This window comes from Equus caballus, chromosome 7 (genome assembly GCF_041296265.1).
Source record: "Equus caballus isolate H_3958 breed thoroughbred chromosome 7, TB-T2T, whole genome shotgun sequence".
NCBI classification, from domain to species: Eukaryota; Metazoa; Chordata; class Mammalia; order Perissodactyla; family Equidae; genus Equus; species Equus caballus.
The window spans coordinates 54,502,071-54,520,384 of record NC_091690.1 but is presented as its reverse complement, the minus strand read 5'-3'; the positions used below and the strand labels follow the sequence as shown (position 1 = coordinate 54,520,384).

The 18,314-nt window shown below is 43.8% G+C and overlaps 1 protein-coding gene and 1 pseudogene across 4 annotated transcripts in view; one reads left to right on the top strand and one right to left on the bottom strand.

Moving 5' to 3' along the window:
* Positions 1-15,025, bottom strand: part of OR1M1 (olfactory receptor family 1 subfamily M member 1) — a 46,276-nt gene extending 31,251 nt beyond the window's left edge. For 2 of the 4 annotated variants that reach the window (XM_070272159.1, XM_070272158.1), the window contains exons 1-2: positions 13,095-15,025; positions 2,769-3,941 (exon numbers count right to left, since the gene is read on the bottom strand). In XM_070272159.1, coding sequence (XP_070128260.1) covers positions 14,078-15,025 — 948 coding nt within the window. In that variant the 3' untranslated portion in view covers positions 2,769-3,941; positions 13,095-14,077. 4 annotated transcript variants of the gene reach the window in all.
* On the top strand, positions 3,068-3,957 carry LOC111774405 (small ribosomal subunit protein uS2 pseudogene; annotated as a pseudogene).
* Positions 15,026-18,314: the final 3,289 nt, after the last annotated feature.

Genomic DNA, 18,314 nt, shown 5'->3' with positions numbered 1-18,314 from the left:
ACAACTGTTTACTGATTGTTGACCACGTGCCAGGCTCAAGGCAAAGCCTCTTGTAGGATGTTTCTCCTTCAATCCTCACCAGAACCTGCTGTCTGGACCAGCGCTTATCAACTCTGATGTGCACATGAGTCACCTGGGGCCCTTGATTTGGTGTCCCGGAATCTGCATTTCTGACAAACTCTTGGGAGATGCTGATTCTGCCGGTCCAAGGACTATACCTGGAGTAGCGGGAGTTATCCCCGTTTTTCAGAGGAGGCAAACTGAAGCACAGAGAGGTTAAGCAGCTTGCCCTAGTTCACACAGCCAGAGGGGATCAGAGGGGAACAGAGCCAGAGGGGATCAGACACAACAACCAATGGACAAAACAGGCAGACACCCCTGCTTGTGGGGAGACAGATCCCCAACAAGCAAATAAATATAAGCAAGGTCATTTCAGATATGAATAACTATCAGGAAGGCAGTGAAGGGGGGGAAGAGACAGTGATTAATTAAAGCGGCAGAGTTTGTCGAGGGGACACTTCAGACAAGGTGGTCGGGGAAGACATCTGAGGACATGCTTTGTCCAGATGACAAAGATCCAAAAAACATGAAATGCCTGGGGAAGAGTATCACTGGGAACAGCAGGTGCAAATGTCCTGTGGTGGCAACATGCCTGAGGCCAATGTAGCTGCAGGACAGGAAGTAAGGGGGGGGAAATACACAGAAATGGTGGAAAGGGAGGAAGATCTAAGGGATGGGGCCCTGTCATTTTGCTCATCTCAGTACCTAGTAACTTAGAATATGCTTTTTGAATGAATGAATACATGAATGAATGAATGAGTGAATGGACCAATGAATGGATGGATGAGTGTATGAATGAATGGATGAATATATGGATGGATGGATGAATGGATGAATGATTGAAAATATTCAGTAAAAATGGAGTTGACATGAGTGGGAGGAAATCAAGGGGGGCCACCTAGGGGAGGCACTTGATTCCTTTGGTTACTAATTGCCCACCAAACTCCTCCTTTCAAACCCAGCAGCCAGGGCAGGGGTGTCCCTTAACATGGATGAATTTTTTAGCCAAACCAGATCCAGAGCCCAGAGGGTGTGAGCAGAGGTTTTGGTCCTGGGTCCTCCAGCTCCCTTGAGCCCACCCGGAAGCTATAGCTTCCTCTCTCCCGTGGAGAATGCAGGAACCCTGCCCAGAAGCGGCATTAGTAACTGAGCTGTCCCATTGTCTCTAAACTGTGGCTCTATTGTCTCCTCCCACATGACCAAGGGAAATGCCCAGGAGGATGGGGGGAGGGGGCCAGACAGTGCTCAGCTCTTCATATGTAAACACTGCTGGTTCTGATTCTGGGTCCAACAGAGCCAGGACCCCAGGATCAGGTTAAGAGAGAATGGATTCCCACTATTCAAACCCTGACTCAGCTCTCTGCTAGCTGTGTGACCTTGGGCAAGTTACTCAACCTCTCTGAGCCTCCATCTCCTCACCTGCCAAAGAAGATAAGAAAGAAACTGCTTCATGGGGAGCTATGTAAAGTGGGTGGGACTGCCTGGCGCACAGTGGGCCTGCTCTGTGAGTGTGTTTTAATAAATATAGGCAGGAGTAAATGAGAAACCTTGAACCCTGCCCTTATTCCTGGGAATACAATTTGATTCTCCTCACATCTGAAGGAGGGCAAGGCCTAGCACAAGGGCATTTTGCACATAAGGAAACTGAGGCTCAGAGCTCCTGGGCACGTAGCCAGTGCTAGTGGCCAGGAGGGCCAGGCTGGGTGCCCATAGGAGAACTTAGTGTACGACACTCACTCTGGAGAGCTGCTCTGGCCAAAGCATAGTTGCACCCAGGGCAGTGGACCAGGAAGTGAAACCCAGAAGGCCTGGGTTTCAATCTTGCTGTGTGACCTTTGGCAAGTCACTTAACCCCTCTGAGCCTCAGTTTCCTTTCTGCAAGGTGGAGATAATTCCTACTACCACAGAAGTCAAGAGTTCGATGAGATAAGGCACCCTACTTAGCCTAGAACAATAGTTCTCAACGCTGTGTGTGAGTGTGTGATTTTTGACAATTTCTGGAAACATTTGGCAGTGTCTAGAGGGGATATTTGGCAATGTTTGGAGACATTTCTCGTTGTCACAACTGGAGGAGAGAGTATTGCTGGCATCTCATGTGTGGAGGCCAGGCCTGGGATTCAGCATTCTCTCCAAGGCACAGGATGGCCCATGACACAGAATTATCTGGCCCCAAATGTCAGTAGTGCCGAGGGTGGGAAACGCTGCTCTCATAGTAATTAACTACTCAATGCATATTATTATTACTATTATTAATGAATAAAAGCATTTATCCTGGTGTGTGGCACATTTTATACGCTTCTGACAAGCTAACTTCTGTCTTTCCAGAACATACCGTTCTTCACAAAACAGACCAGAAATATCTAACCCAGCACTGTCCAATGGGAATGCAATCTGAAATAGATATGCAATTTTACATTTTCTAGTAGCCACACTTTGAAAAGTAAGAAAAAAGAAACAAGTAAAATTAATTTTAATAATGTGTGTTATTCAACTCAATATATCGCAAAACATCATCACTTCAAAATATAAACATCATAAATTATTAACGTGATATTTTCTGCTCTTTTTTTACACTAAATTCTTTAAAATCCAGTGTGTGTTTTACTTGTATAGCACATCTCAATTCAGATGCTGCATTTTCATCAGTTACTCTATCTGCATTTAAATATCATGAAATTTGCAGTTAAAAAAAGCAGATTCATACTCACATTGTTTCCAAGTGCACTAAAGGGTTTTCCAATCGCGGAATCCAATCTCAGTTTTCAAATTTAAGTGAAACATCAACAAAATTACAAATTGACTTCTGCAGGCCTGGCAGCCGCATTTCAGGGGCTCATAGCCACAGGTAAGTACCAGCTGTGCTGGACAGCAGAGCTCTGATCCATTCGGTGGGAGATTTTGGAGGCAGCCAATAAGAAGATAGGGTAACCTTTCCATGCTGCCCAGGGAAGAGTCCACACCGCGTTGTTCTGGGTTCTTGTCGTAACTTAAAAGGGCAACTTTCACAATGTCCGGAGCGCTTAATGTCCTGCAAATGAAGGAGGGGAGGTCATCTAATTCCTTGCAACAGGAACCCACTCAGGTGGCACCAACCTTGCCTTCCAGATGGACCAGTACATCTACCAAAGGAAAAGCCATTTTGTCGCCATCATAAATTTGAGGAGAACCTGGGAGAAGCTTCTGCTGGCAGCTTGTGCCATTGTTGCCACTGAAAACCCGGCTGCTGTCAGTGTCACATCTTCCAGGAAGACTGGCCAGCGAGCTGTGCTGAAGTTTGCTGCTGCCACTGGAGCCACTTCACTCCTGGACCCTTCACTAACCAGATCCAGGCAGCCTTCCGGGAGTCAAGACTTCCGGTGGTTACACATCGCAGGGCTGACACCAGCCTGTCACATGTTAACCTGCCTGCCATTGCTCTGTGTGACACGGAATCTTCTCTGTGCTCTGTGGACATTGCCATCCCACGCAACAATAAGGGAGCTCATTCTGTGGGTCTGATGTGGTGGATGCTAACCAGAGAAGTTCTGTGCACGCGGGTATCAGCTCCCATGAACACGCATGGGAGGTCATGCCTGATCTCTGCTTCTACAGAGATCCTGAAGAGGTTGGAAAGGAAGAGCAGGCTGCTGTTGAAAAGGCCGTGACCGTGGAGAAGTTCCAGGGTGAGTGGGGTGCTCCACCTCCTGAGGTCACCGCTACTCAACCTGAGATCACAGACTGGTCTGAAGGTCTGAAGGTGCCCTCTGTGCCTACTCAGCTGTCCCTTCAGATGGCTGGAGTGTGCAGCCTGCCACTGAAGACCGGTCTGCAGTTCCCACCGCTCAGGCCCCCGAATGGGCAGGACAACCACTGGATGGTCCTAAGCTCTTCTTCCACAAACTCTGTAAATGGAAATAAGCTTGATGGAAAATAAACAGTTTCTTCAAAGAAAGAAACATAGGGTAGATATTGATGAACCAGGAGAAAAAACTTTCAGGGTGCATTGATGAATAAGAATTTAGAAATAAAAATTTAAAAAAAGAAAAGAGAACAAAAAAAGAAAGAGAACTGCATGTTTGATAAGATCCCATTGAAAACACAAAATAAACACCTCCCGCTGTCCTTTATTCATACGTGTGTGTGCAGAAAATATTCAGGAAGATGCACAAGTGTTGTGGCTACCCTAGTATGGAAAGAAATTAAGGGAGGGCTTTCATATACTTCTAAACACGCTTCAATATTATCTGGATTCTTTTCGACAAGCATGCGCTACTTCGGTAAATTAATTCATCCATTCAACAGATATTTATCGAATGCCTATTATGAGCGAGGTCACTGGTGTGCTGGGGACGGCTCATCCCAGCTTGAAAGAGCTGATGAACGAATTGTCAGGAGTTTTATGGCGAGTTTTTAGACATAAGCATCATTAAAAATTAATTTATATTAACTTACAAATAAATATATTATATTAAGAACAAAGGTAATAATTAAATACTCAAAACTCATCATTTCCTAATTACATAACTGTATTTGCATAGGATCTTGATTTAAATCTATTGTGTCTTTGTGTGAGAATTCCACGCTCCACGTTCTTCCCATTTCACGTTCAGTGACATCAACTGGTGGCTTGAAATCAGCCAGTGATGGAAATATTTACACCCCTGGAATCGGCAAACACTACAAATCAGGATCCTCTCCCCCACCCCAAGAGCTGGCTGTTAAACACTTACCAGCACCCTCTGGCTAAGTACCACTGTGGGGGCTGGTGATACAGGAGGAAACAAGACACGCAAGATCCTCATTCTTGTGGCGTTTACATTTTGAGGAGGATGAAACAAACCCACAGCCATACTGCTGTAGCTCAGCACCAGCAACGGTTCTTTACACTTTTTAAACTAAGTAATTAAAGTAATTATTGATTATTCTAATTTTTATTATTTTTATGTATTAATCAGTCTAAGCTAATTAATTAATAAATGTCTAAGTCATCTGCCTTGTGGATCTTGTTGGTGTTTTTACCAACTTCTGAGACAGTGCAATTGCAATTTCTGGTCTCTGCAGCTCCCTCTGTCTGGAATGCTCTTTCCACTAACCCTCCCTCCCCTCTTCACCTGGACGACCTTCCAGAAAGCCTTCTCTGTCTGGCTCGCCTCCCACATCCAGGCTGGGCTGAGAGCCCTACTGTGTAGGCCCCTGCCACGGGCATAGCTCCGTCGAAGCTCCGTGCTTGTTCATCCCTGGCACGTTCTCTGGGACCTCATAGGTGCTCCATAAAGGAATGAACAAGGCCGATGACGGAGAAGGCAGATACTAGCACCCACACCAGACTCTGTGTTTGCTCAGGCCTAGGCAGACGTCACCAATCAAGCTTGCTGATTTTATTCCCACACGAGGAGAAAATTCATTCCCCACATGGTGTTTGCTGGAGGCTTCAGGCCTCCAAAGGCCTTTGACCAAGGGGCTCCCAGAACAGCTGCCCCTACCACTGAGTCAGGCAGAGGCCTCCCTCTGCCCCAATAACCCTCTCTTTGTCCCCAAAACCCACAAACCACCCTCTTTGTTGCCCCCAAGGCTCAGAAGCCTGGTGTCCTCAACTTCCTGCTTCCAGACAGTTAAAGCAGCACCTTCTGGATTTCTCTGATCTCCGTGGTCATCAGCCTTGAGGCTGTGGAGGGAAAAAACACAGATTCTCAGAATCGCCCTCCGTTCCCACTTACCATCCAGTCCTGACACCGAACTTGTGCATCTTCCTCCCGACCCGAAAATGGGACATAAGCAGCTCCATGTACCCCCAGAAAACTAACAGATCAATAATAATAATGATAATTGAGTACCTACTGTTTGCCAATTGCTGCCCTAAACCCTCCACATGCCTTATCACGTTTCATCATCCAATAATTGTATGACAATCATTACTATTGTATCTATTTCACAGAGAGAAAATGAGGCCTAGAGGAGGTAAGGACTTTGCCCGGGGCGACCCAGCTAGCAAGTGGTAGATCCAGGATTTCAGTCTAGGCAGCCTAACGTCAGAGTCTGTGCTCTGAACCACTGAATTTGTGGGAGTGTCCATGAATGTGCATTTCTCCTCTCATATTCAGTAGGGTCTGGGACCCCCCAAGAGGGTATGAGCAGCTGCTTTCAGATCTAAAGCATGAAGATTTGCAACCACCAGGACTATTCAAGAGATACTATAAGCTCCCATTCTCAGTGACTCTCTCCTTTCCCACACAGCCCAGGCAGCCCACGTGTACTGAATGACACCTCTCCAACATGCCACAGCTGATGGGACCAAGGGGAGCACTCAGCCTTAGCTGGACTGATCCAATTCTTTCTCTTGTACTTGAAGACACAGACTAAGGAGCCGGCCCCATGGCCATGGTTGGGTTCATGCGCTCTACTTCAATGGCCCAGGATTTGCTGGTTCAGACCCTGGGCAGGGACCAACACACCACTCATCAAGCCACACTGTGACGGCATCCCACATAGAAGAACTAGAATGACATACAACTACGTCCTGGGGCTTTGGGGAGAAAAAAAAAAAGAGGAAGATTGGCAACAGATGTTAGCTCAGGGCCAGGCTTCCTCACTAAAAAGACTACTGCCCTATTAAAAAAAAAAAAAGACATAGACTAAGGGAGACGGATCACAATGGGCCCTGGAGCAGAAAGGTCATAGCCGGCTTCAGGGCAGGTACCATGGCAAGCCAAAGATACAGACAGAAAAATCAATAGCCTTGCACAGAAAGCTGTTCTGCGGGAAAAATCCAGAAAGTGTAGAAGATCATAGACCAGAAACCCCAAAGTCTCAGAAAGAGATGAAAAAAAAAAAAAAAAAACCACTGCCCGACGACTGCCCAGATTCCGACACTTGGGGTAGCGGAAATTCTCCAGTATCTTGCCAATAAAACTCTTTTAAGTTAAAAAAAAAAAACAAAAAGATTTCTCAAGAGTACCTTCCTCATCCTTCTCTCTCAAATTCTTGGGATGGGGAGGCACAGGTTATTGCTAATCAGCTCAGCTGGTGCTGTCTGTCCACACTGTGTCCTGGGGACCCCCTCTCTATTCTAAAGGAAAAAGCTTCTTCCCTTCCCCTCGCCTTGCTTTGGGTACTTCCTGGAGGATCTCCTTACATTCATGGAAACCTGCCTCTTTCCTGATAATTCAAACTTACTCCTAAACTCTTTGGGGAAGACTCGGCCCTCCCCCTGACCCCAAGGAGCTGAGAGGGAAATCCACGGTGAAACTGACTGTTATCTGGCTTTTGTGGGCACTGGGGACAAATAAATGAACAGAACAGACGGTGCAGTCCCTCCCTCAAGGATGTCAGGCCTAGCAGGGAAATCTGATAGCAGTCAGCAAATCCTTATGTGGTTGTTAATGACACCTGAGGCCTGCATTCCACTGGGAGGGGGAGCATGGCATTGTCACCAAAGCAGGCAGTTTCACCTCAGGCCCCAGCTGCTGGAGGGGACTTTGAGGAGGAGGAGATTCCAGCTCCCCACAGGGAGTTCCTGGCCACAGCAGCACCAGCTGCATTTTCTAAAACACCAGTTCCTCCTCTTTCACTGGTGACACTGTCCACACCTCCAGGATCTGACTCCAGGGGAACACCTCCACCCTGTCACTCACACTCTCGCTGCTGATCACTCACGCCTCCCCCGCTTTCATTGTTCTGCAACCCTCCGGTCTTCTCTACCCTCCCACGCTTCACGCGTCACTTGGCTGTGCCAAGGTCTTGGTCATCTCTGGGAACTGCTCCAAATGTCTTACCATGATAGGAAAATTGGTCATAATTTAGCTGTTAATATGGTACAGTCTCTGTTCTCAGAGTGATTTCTTTTTTTTTAAAAAAAAACTTTATTTTTTTCCTTTTTCTCCCCAAAGCCCCCTGGTACATAATTGTATATTCTTAGTTGTGGGTCCTTCTAGTTGTGGCATGTGGGATGCCGCCTCAGCATGGCTGGATGAGGGTTGCCATGTCTGCACCCAGGATTCGAATAGCCGAAACACTGGGCCACCTGCAGTGGAGCGTGCGAACTTAACCACTCGGCCACGGGGCCAGCCCCTCAAGAGTGATTTTTTGAACATGCCAGCCTGCTCTCACCTCAGGGCCTTTGCACTGGCTTTCCCCTGTGCCTGTCCCTATGGCTCCCTACTTCACCACTTTAAGGTCTTTAATTAAATGCCGCTTTCTCAGCGAGGGCTCCCCTGACCACTTAATTTAAATCTACAATCCTATGTACAGCATGGTGATTATAGTTAATAGTATTGTATTACATATTTGAAAGTTGCCAAGAGAGTAGATCTTAAAAGATGCTATCACAAGAAAAAAAATTTCATAACCATGTATGGGGACATATGTTAATTAGACTTATTGTGGTGATCGTTTCACAATATATACAAATATTGAATCATTTTGTACATGTGAAACTAATACAATGTTATAAGTCAATTATACCTCAATAAAAACAATAATAAAAAATACTACAAGCCTGTCTGTACAGAAACTTGTACATGAATGTTTATAATGGCTGGCATTGCTCATAACAGCCAAAAACTGGAAACAACCCAAATATCCATCAACAGATGAATAAAATATGGTATCTTTGCACATATATCCAATACGTAAGGGAATATTATTCAGCCATATAAAGGAATGGAGTATTGATATACGCTCCAACATAGATGAACCTTGAAAACATTATGCTAAGTAAAAGGAGCCCATCACAAAAGCCACATACTGTATGTTAAATTTAGGCAAATTGCCCAGAATCAGCAAATCTATAGAGACAGAAACTAGATCGGTGGTTGCCTACAGCTGAGGGGTGGGGAGAAGTGGTGAAATGGAGCATGAACTGCCACTGAGTATGGGATTTCTTTTTTTGGGTAGTGAAAATGTTTTAAAGTTGTGATGATGGTTGCACTACTCTGTGAACATATTAAAAACCATTGAATTGTCCACTTGAAATGGCTGAATGTATGGTATATAAATGACATCTCAATAAAGCTGTTAAAAAGAAAACTACAATACAACGGAATACTAGTCAGCCATAAAAAGGACAAAATCGTCCCGTTTGAAACAACATGGATGGACCTTGAGGGTAAGATGTCAAGCAAAATAAGCCAGACAGAGAAAGACGAACGCTGCATGATTTCACTCACATGTGGAAGATAAAGAAACACGTGGATAAAGAGCACAGATTAGAGATTACCAGAGGGGGAAGGGGTTGGGGAGTAAGGGAAAGGGGAAAAGGGGCACATATGTATGGTGATGGATAAATATTAGATTACTGGTGGTAGGCACAAGACAGTCTATACAGAAACTGATAAACAATAATGTACTCTTGAAATTGCACAGTTGTGAACCATTATATTAAGACCTCAATAAAATAATTGGGAAAAGCAAAAGAACCAGAACAGAAGGTATTGCACCAAAAAAAAAAGAAGAAAACTACAGCCTACCCCTCCACCCTCATCCCTACTTTGTGCCTCAGAAAATGTGGTCTTACATCTTCCTTAGTTTACTTATTGATTATATTCATGGGTTCTGAATAGAATGTTAGCTCTGGGAAGACGAGGATTCTTTTGTCTGTCGGTTCACCAGTTCATCCATTGTATTTCCAGGCCTAAGACTTGTCAGGAACATCATAGGAATGAGTGTCTGCAAAGGGAATGTTAAGTGCCTCAAACATCCAATTACTCTGTCAATACTGTCTCTCCTCCTTCACCTTGGCCGTATCCTCCAAATTCTGCCTTGCTCCCCCCTTCTTGGATGACCATCTTGTCACAAGGTCACCTCTGGACTTGAGGCTCTATTAACATTTGTTGTTTTAACACTTAGTAATTTCTTTTTTTTTTTAATAGATTTTTATTTTTCCCTTTTTCTCCCCAAAGCCCCCCGGTACATAGTTGTATATTCTTCGTTGTGGGTCCTTCTAGTTGTGGCATGTGGGACGCTGCTTCAGCGTGGTTTGATGAGCAGTGCCATGTCTGCGCCCAGGATTCAAACCAACGAAACACTGGGCCGCCTGCAGGGGAGCATGCGAACTTAACCACTCGGCCATGCCACGGGGCCAGCCCCCCTGCTGTTGTTTTATATTTAATCATGACTGCGGTACCTTCCTCTCTCCTCCCCCACCGCCTCTCTCTCTCTCTCCTTGCCTCAGAAAGAACAAAGGCCTCATGGATCTTCCCATTTTGGACCCCAGACAGCCCCAGTCCTGGGTGGGGTGGGAGGAAGGACAAAGTTTCAGTGAGTCCCGGGGATGGGATGGAGGGGAAATTTGCAACACTTAAAAGGCCACTTTCCTAACGTGCTCCAACTTGGGAAGCCCTTGGGTTTGGGGAGCCTTTGGGAAGTTGTGGGTTTGGGGCTCCCCTGTGGTGATGGGGCTGAGGCCAGGAGGGGTGAGGAAAGGAGATTAGCAGAAAGTCTGTGCCTGGTACAGAGAGGCTCTCTGCAAACTTTTTTTACTCAAAGGACTGGAGGGGGCATGAGACTTCAGCAGCTACGTGTTTCTGCTGCCCCCATGTGTCTCAATTTGGAACTGCATGAATCCAGAGTCTGGTCCTTTTGTACGTGTCCAGACCAGCGCAACATCCAGCTTTGAGAACGCTCTCACCCTCCCATGGCACCGTGCTCAATCCTCCCTGAAAAGATGGCAGCTAGGAAGATGTCGGTATGCCAAGCATCTTCTAAGATGGCGAGGATCCCAAAGATCGCTGCCTCCTGGTATTTAGTGCTTGTGTAATCCCCTCCCCTAGACTGTGGGCTGAACATATGACTTGTTTCCAGCAGGTGGAATACAGCAAAAGTGATGGCATGTTACTTCTGATATTAGGTTATAAAGACCATGACTTCCATCTTGTTTGTACCCTCCTCCTTCTCATCTTCCCTCATCTCTTCTCTCCTGTCTTCCCTCTTTCCTTCCCTACTTGCTTCTCTGTCTGTCTCTCTCTCTGTGTCTCTCTCTCTTTGTCTCTTTCTCTCTGGGTGTATATCTCTCTCTGTCTGTCTCTCTCTCTCTCTCTTTCTCTCTCTCTGTGTCTCTCTCTCTTTGTCTCTTTCTCTCTGGGTGTACATCTCTCTCTGTCTGTCTCTCTCTCTCTCTCTTTCTCTCTCTCTGTCACTCCATGTCTGTGTGTCTCTCTATGTCTCTCTTTCTTTCTCTGTCTTTCTTTCTCCCTCTTTCTGTCTGTCTTTCTCTCTCTGTCTCTCTGTCTGTCTGTCTCTGTCTTTCCCACTCTGTGCCTCTCTGTCTATTTCTCTCTCAGTGTCTCTTTCTCAAACCCCGCCACATGCTCCATGGAGGGACCCATATGTCCAGGAACGAACGTCTTCCATTAGAGAAGAACTGAGATCTGCTCAGTGTTAGAAAGAGATCCCCTAGCCCAAGTCAAGACGTGGGACAACCACAGTCTGTGCTGACGTCTTGTTTGCAGCCTTATGAAGGACCCGTAGCCAAGTCACCAGCTAAACCACCCCGTTTCCTGATCTACAGAAACTGTGAGATAATAACTTTCGGTGGTTTTAAACCAAGCTGTATAATGGGTTTATAACATTTGCAGGATTTTTGTTCTAGATTGAGGAGGGAAGAAATATAAATATTAAAAAATCAAAGAAAACATGAACAACTCCTCAAAACTTATTTAAAGACCGACTTGTTCCTGACTTTACATCAGAGACGATTGCCTTCAGCAATCTCTAGATTAAAATACCCCCGTCTGTCTCTGTCACATTCCCTCCATTATACCTTTAAAGTCCTTCTCACAATTGGTAATTATCTGTCCCATTGATTATTTCTTTATTTGTGATCGTTTGCCCTGCTCGACTGGGAATTTTTCTTTGTTTTCCGTTGTTTCATTTTATTTTTAAAATTAGTATCAGTGAAATTAGCTCTTTTTTTCTGGCGTATGTTGGAATTTTATCACATTATAGATTTGAGGGATCTGGGGAGGTGGAGCGCCATCTAAATTTTTTGGCACCTTCGAAGACATCGCTCTGATATTACAGTAAAGAACAGCTCCTCTCCCCCAAAGAACTCTCTTGCTCTAAACCTTTGTAGTCACAAGGAAAGGCTTTTTTTTTCTCTCTTGCTTACTGCTCTATTGCAGTGCTTAGAATAATAGCTGGTAAAGCATAGATACTTGGTAAGTATTTGTTGAATAAATGAATGAATGAATGAAATATATATCGATGCCAAGAAATGTTGGAAGTTGATACTGTAAGGGCTACCAGGACAAATCTGTCCTGGGGTTGTTGCCTTAACTTCTTAACACAAAACAAGATAGAGATAATTTGCTGACAGAATCTTAAGAGGTTTTTATTGGTGCATGGCTTTTTTCATTGCATAGGGGAGGGAAGGAGCTAAATAATTGCTTCAGCTCAAGCAGCATACAGACAGAAAAGTTTCCACAAAATTCTATGAGCCCCCAAGTTCTAATAATTTCCCATCTCTGGCAATTCCAACTGTCTCCCAACCAGCATTGTAACTACCTGCATGCACATGGCAGGAGAATGGAGGGAACTTACGAGGAGAGAGAGCTGTCATTCAGCTCTTCCTCAATTTTTGGTTATTCTAAAAAAGCCCTGACCAGAACCATGGGTTCCCCTTGGCCAACTCCTACATTTTAAATTCTAGGTTTTATTCACCAGAGTATCCTCCTGAAAGCATCTTTCCAACCTCCAACAGGGCCAGGTCTGGAGGTCTGTTTGTTCACCTGAGAAAGTCTAATTTAATTCTCTTGGAAGGAAAGTAACATAAGCAAATTAGATGTATGGTTATTCAAAGTCATTCTACTTAAGATGATGTCAGCTCCTTAGCACCATTTGAAATTCGTAGTCCCATCCAAAGTCACTCTTCAGTCTATTTTAGTTGTAAATCTCCATATGAGTATTAAGATTACTCCACAATAGACATAAATGCAATTTATTGCCTTCATAGGGGCTTTAGAAGGACTAAATGGAACAAGTAAGCGTATTGTGGTGTGTGGCACAAGATAAACTCACAATGGATAGCTCTTATTTCTATTATAGGCAGTGTTACTACTTACATGCTTTCTGCAGGCATATATGGAGATTGAGACATGTCCCAGATTCCTTCTGGTCCAGAAGTTCATGATTCAATTGATTAATATTTTCCTCTTTGGCTATGAAGATATATGTCTTTGGTAGTGGTTCTTGACTTCCTTCCTGCGTGGTCTGAATCTCTTTCTCCCTGTGACTTCTACAACTCTTCCCTAGGACACTCCATCTCACCTCCCCAGAAGACAGGGTAGGAGTGAGGGTAGGGGGTATGCATTTCTTCCACATGCTCCCTGACTTTGGTCCCTAGAAATCAAATTAACTGGCTGGTTCTCAAGAGCAAGGCCAAACTCTTGGGTTGGTCCTAAAGCTCTTTTTGACCTGACAGTCCCCAAGTCACTCACCATAACTGGATTTTTCACTTTACAAATGCATCCTTCTCTCTCTTTCTCTTCTTTACCACGTTTTCACATACCATTTTCTTTGTCTGAGACACTCTTGCTTCTCATATTTGTCTCAACGACACCATTTTATCCTTTGGGATAAGATCCTCCCCTCCAGGCTTGGTCGCGTGTTCCTGCTGTATCCCATCCTTCCTCTCATGTTCATATTCCCTTCTGTTATAATTACATGTGCAACTTCTTCTCCCACACCCAACTTTAGGGATCTCCCAACCTATAGGTATTGCATCTCTCCTGCACACCACACTATGGCCAGCACCTACATCAAGCTCAGAATAAGTACTCAATAAATATTTGCTGAGTACTAAATAGATTCTGAACAAGGGTAAATCCAATATGGTAAGACTAGACTTATCTTTCTTGGAGGACAGCATGAGACATACCCACAAGGACCCTTAGTTGAGAAAATAGTAGCAGGAACATCTTGAACTTCCTTTTTAAACTTCTGCAATTCAACTTTCAACAGGGTTAGTGCCCCAAACCATGCAATTCCATACTTTTGCCAAAGACCTTAGATGTTGAGACTTCCTGGAATCCAGGTGACCTGGTGGTCAGGAAGATGAGGTGATTTTTCTGTTGACGAGCTTCCTCAGGGCCCCTTTGAGGTCTTTGTTCCTCAGGCTGTAGATAAAAGGGTTCAGCATGGGGGTGACTGCAGTGTACATTACAGCAGAGGCTTTCTCTTTCAAAGCTGTGCTGACAGATGAAGGACACAGATAAACCCCAATGGTGGTCCCATAGAAAAGGGAGACCACAGAGAGGTGAGAGCTGCAGGTGGAAAAGGCTTTCTTCCTGCCACCTGCAGAGGGGACCTTTATGATGGCCATGATGATGCGAGCATAGGAGGCCAAGATGCAGATGAAAGGTGTGGCTATCACCATCCCTGCCACGATGAGCACAAAGATCTTGTTCACAGAGGTGTCAGTACAAGAAAGCTTGAGAAGGGGAGTGAGGTCACAGAAGTAGTGAGGTAACTCATTGCCGCCACAGAAAACCAGACGGGCCATCAGAAGGATGTGGGTGAGGGAAACGAAGCAGGAAAACACCCACAGGCCACCAGCCAGCAGGCCACAGAGGCGTGGGCTCATGATGGTGGTATAGGGTAAAGGGTGACAAATAGCCACATACCTGTCATAAGCCATCACAGCTATTAAGACACTGTCCATGATGCCAAAGAAATGGAAAAAGTACATTTGGGTCAGGCAGCAGGGATAAGAGATTGACTTGTTGTTGATTTGGATGTTTACCAGCATCTTGGGGACGGTGTTGGTGGCCAGGCAGAAATCAACCAAGGAGAGATTGGCCAGGAAAAAGTACATGGGGGTGTGGAGGTGGAAGTCTGAGCTGATGGCCAGGATGATCAAGAGGTTGCCCACGACTGTGACCACATACATACAGAGGAACAGAGCAAAGAGGACAGTCTCCTGTTCTGGATCTTCTGAAAGCCCCAGGAGGATAAATTCGTGTGTGCTGGTTTGGTTCCTTGGTTCCATGGGCATGATTCCTCTGGAAGTGTTGAAAGGGGGAAGTTACATGAACACTATGAAGATAGCTAGCTAGTTAGCTAGATAGTTTCCCATCTAGGCTAATTATAACACCAGCTTATAAATGTGTTGTATCTTGAACTATTTTTTTTTTTTTAAGATTTTTTAATTTTTTTTCCTTTTTCTCCCCAAAGCCCCCCAGTACATAGTTGTATATTCTTCGTTGTGGGTCCTTCTAGTTGTGGCATGTGGGACGCTGCCTCAGCGTGGTTTGATGAGCAGTGCCATGTCCGCGCCCAGGATTCGAACCAACGAAACACTGGGCCGCCTGCAGCGGAGCGCGCGAACTTAACCACTCGGCCACGGGGCCAGCCCCGTATCTTGAACTATTAATGAAGTGTTTACAGCAATTTGTATGTCAAGGCTTGGTTTCAGGACCCTTCCCTGAATCTTTCCATTTCAGACAAAGATTGAGAGAGCATGCATGCTGAAAAAAACTATTAAAAGATTTACTTCAGGATAAAACAAATTGAATTCAAAAAGAAACTATCCAAGAAGCAATGGTCAGCCAAGAAATTTGTTTTTATGTCAAAAATATAAACAAAATGTTGAGTTTAAAAATATGTAATAATAATAAAGAGAGTGTGCACATAAATAAGATTGATTAGAATACTAGGCAACAGGTATATTTACTACAAGAAGGGGAATTAAAATGAAACCATTGTAAAGTTCTTGTATTGAGTTGCAAGAGAATAGAAATATTGAGTATTTTGGGCTTTATACACAACTGAAGTTTAGGTGTAACCACTAAAATAATGAGCATAGAATATATAACTTCTAAATTAGAGCACAGACACAACAGAAATAAAGAGATTTTGATGAAACCTCTTTAGGTCAGGAAAAGAGATATAAAGAAGCAAAAAAAAAAAAAAATTCATAAAATGTGTATAATCACAACAAATCTCCAAATGGCTTAAACTAGTCATTAAAACAGAGACTCTCAGGTTGGACAAAGAAACAAAATCCTATTACCTCATGTGTACAAGAGATACACCTAAACTATAATGACATAGAAGGATTGAAGAAAAAAGAATAAAGATATGCTAAGAAATACTAACCAAAGGAAGATGGATAACTTATTAATATCAGAGAAAATATGCTTAAGGCAAAAGGCATTAAAAGGGATAAAGAAAGTTTTTACATAATAACAAAGGGAACAATTCACCAGAGAGGGGGAGAAAAGCTACTATTATGCATTTAACAACATTAGCTTACAATACATAAAGAAAAAAATGAACAGAACTATAAGGAAAAATGATAAAGCCACATCACATTAGGATATTTTATCATATCTTTTTTAGTAATTGATAGGCCAGGGAGGCAAAATTTTGGTAAGAGTATAGAAGTTTTGATAACACAATTAACAAGCTTGATTTAAGCTCTACACTAAATTATTAGAGAAGCCACATTCTTTTCAGGGACCTATGGAATATCTGCAAAAGTTAAGCCACAAAGCATAATACCAAAGAATACATATCAAACAAAGCATGTTCTCAGATCATAATGTAATCAAATTAGAAATCAATAGTAAAAAGATAATCATCTCTTCCTATATGCTTAAAAATATTTAAAGCATGCTTAAAAATAATGTATGCATGAAAGAAGCCATTATCATTGCAATCAGGAAATATTTATAATTTTTAAAAAACCTACCTATCAAAGGAGATGCAGCTAAAGCAGTATTTAGAAGTAAATTCTTATTCTCAAATGTGTAATTTAGAAAAGAAAGCTTGAAACATAAAACTATTGAAAGTCCTAAGAGAAGACTTAACTAATTGAACAGGTTCTATGGTCATGCCTGCTCAGCTCATAATCTTGTTTCCCTGTAATGGTCATTTACTTGGTGATTTCAATAAGATGCAGAAGAGTTTTCTACTATCTTCCCTGCAAAGAGCACCAAGTTTGACAATCACCCATAGGTGAGAGTACCTTTGTTGGAGTCCAGGTCCAGTGGAGAAGTTCCAGCATACAACCGAAGCAAAAAAAGAAGAATCTGAGATTGGACCCTTTGAAAATGGTAAGAGGAATGGTTTCACTTTAGTTATGTCACCCCTCCCCAAAGACAGCACAGCTCAGTGCCAAGAAAGACACTCTCAACCTTGATTTCTCCCGCTGGAAAGTGAGAGTGTGTAAGTGAATGTTTGGCTACCCCAGCTGTGTGGAATGCTGCCAAAGAGACTCACTTCTTTCTCACCCAATCCAGAATACCAAGGTGAGCTGCTGCGTGCCTGAGGGCAGGGAGAGGCTGGGAGTACATCAGGCATGCTCAGAATCCATCAAAGGGTCACAAATCCTACCAACTGCTTCACAGATTCCATCAGGAAGCCTGTCCACACTCCCCTGGGGATCCTCCTAACTGTCCCACAGGCACTTGCATGCCTCACCCATATGTATCACCATGCCACGACCAGCTCCCTGTGCATGCCCCCAAGGACAGTGAGTGTGAGCATTTGCAGATAGCTAGTGAGCAAATGTAGGAAGCCAGCCCAACTCCGAGGGCTTGAGAGAAAGCACACAAACTTGAGGATTGCAGGGCACCACCCTAGGGAAAGCAAACAGGAGGCTCAGTGCCTGGCCTGGCTTTGCAGGATCAAGAGAAGGCATACAATCTTAAGAACTCTCACAAGAGGGAACAAGAAATGTGGAGCAGGTGTATCCATTGAAAAGGTCTCTGAATGCCTGAGAATCCCTAGGAGGGCTGACAGAAGTGTTTCTCTCCCAAAGTCAGTCAGGAAAGACTGGAGGAGGTGACTCCTTCTTCAAATGTGAAAACGTTAATGCATGACTTCAGGGAACGTGAAAAATCAAGGAAATATAACATTATTAAAGGGAGGCAATAATTTTTCAGTAATTGACCAAAAAGAAATGCAGATCTACACTCTGCCTGTTAAGGAATTCAAAATAGTTGTTTTAAGGAAGCCCAATGAGCTACAAGAAGACACAGAAAGACAATTCAATGAAATCAGGAAAAAAAATACATGCACATGATCTTATATATAGAAATCCTCAAAAACTCCGCAAAAAAAAACTGTTAAAACTAGTAAGTGTCTCAATAAAGGTGCAGAATATGAAATCAACACACAAACATGAATTGTATTTCTGTACACTAACAATGAACCATCTGAAAAAGAAATTTAAAAAATCTCATTTACAATAGCATCAAAAACAATGAAATTCTTAAGAATTGATTTAACCAAGGAGGTGAAAGAGCTGCATACTGCAAACTATAAAACATTGATGAAAG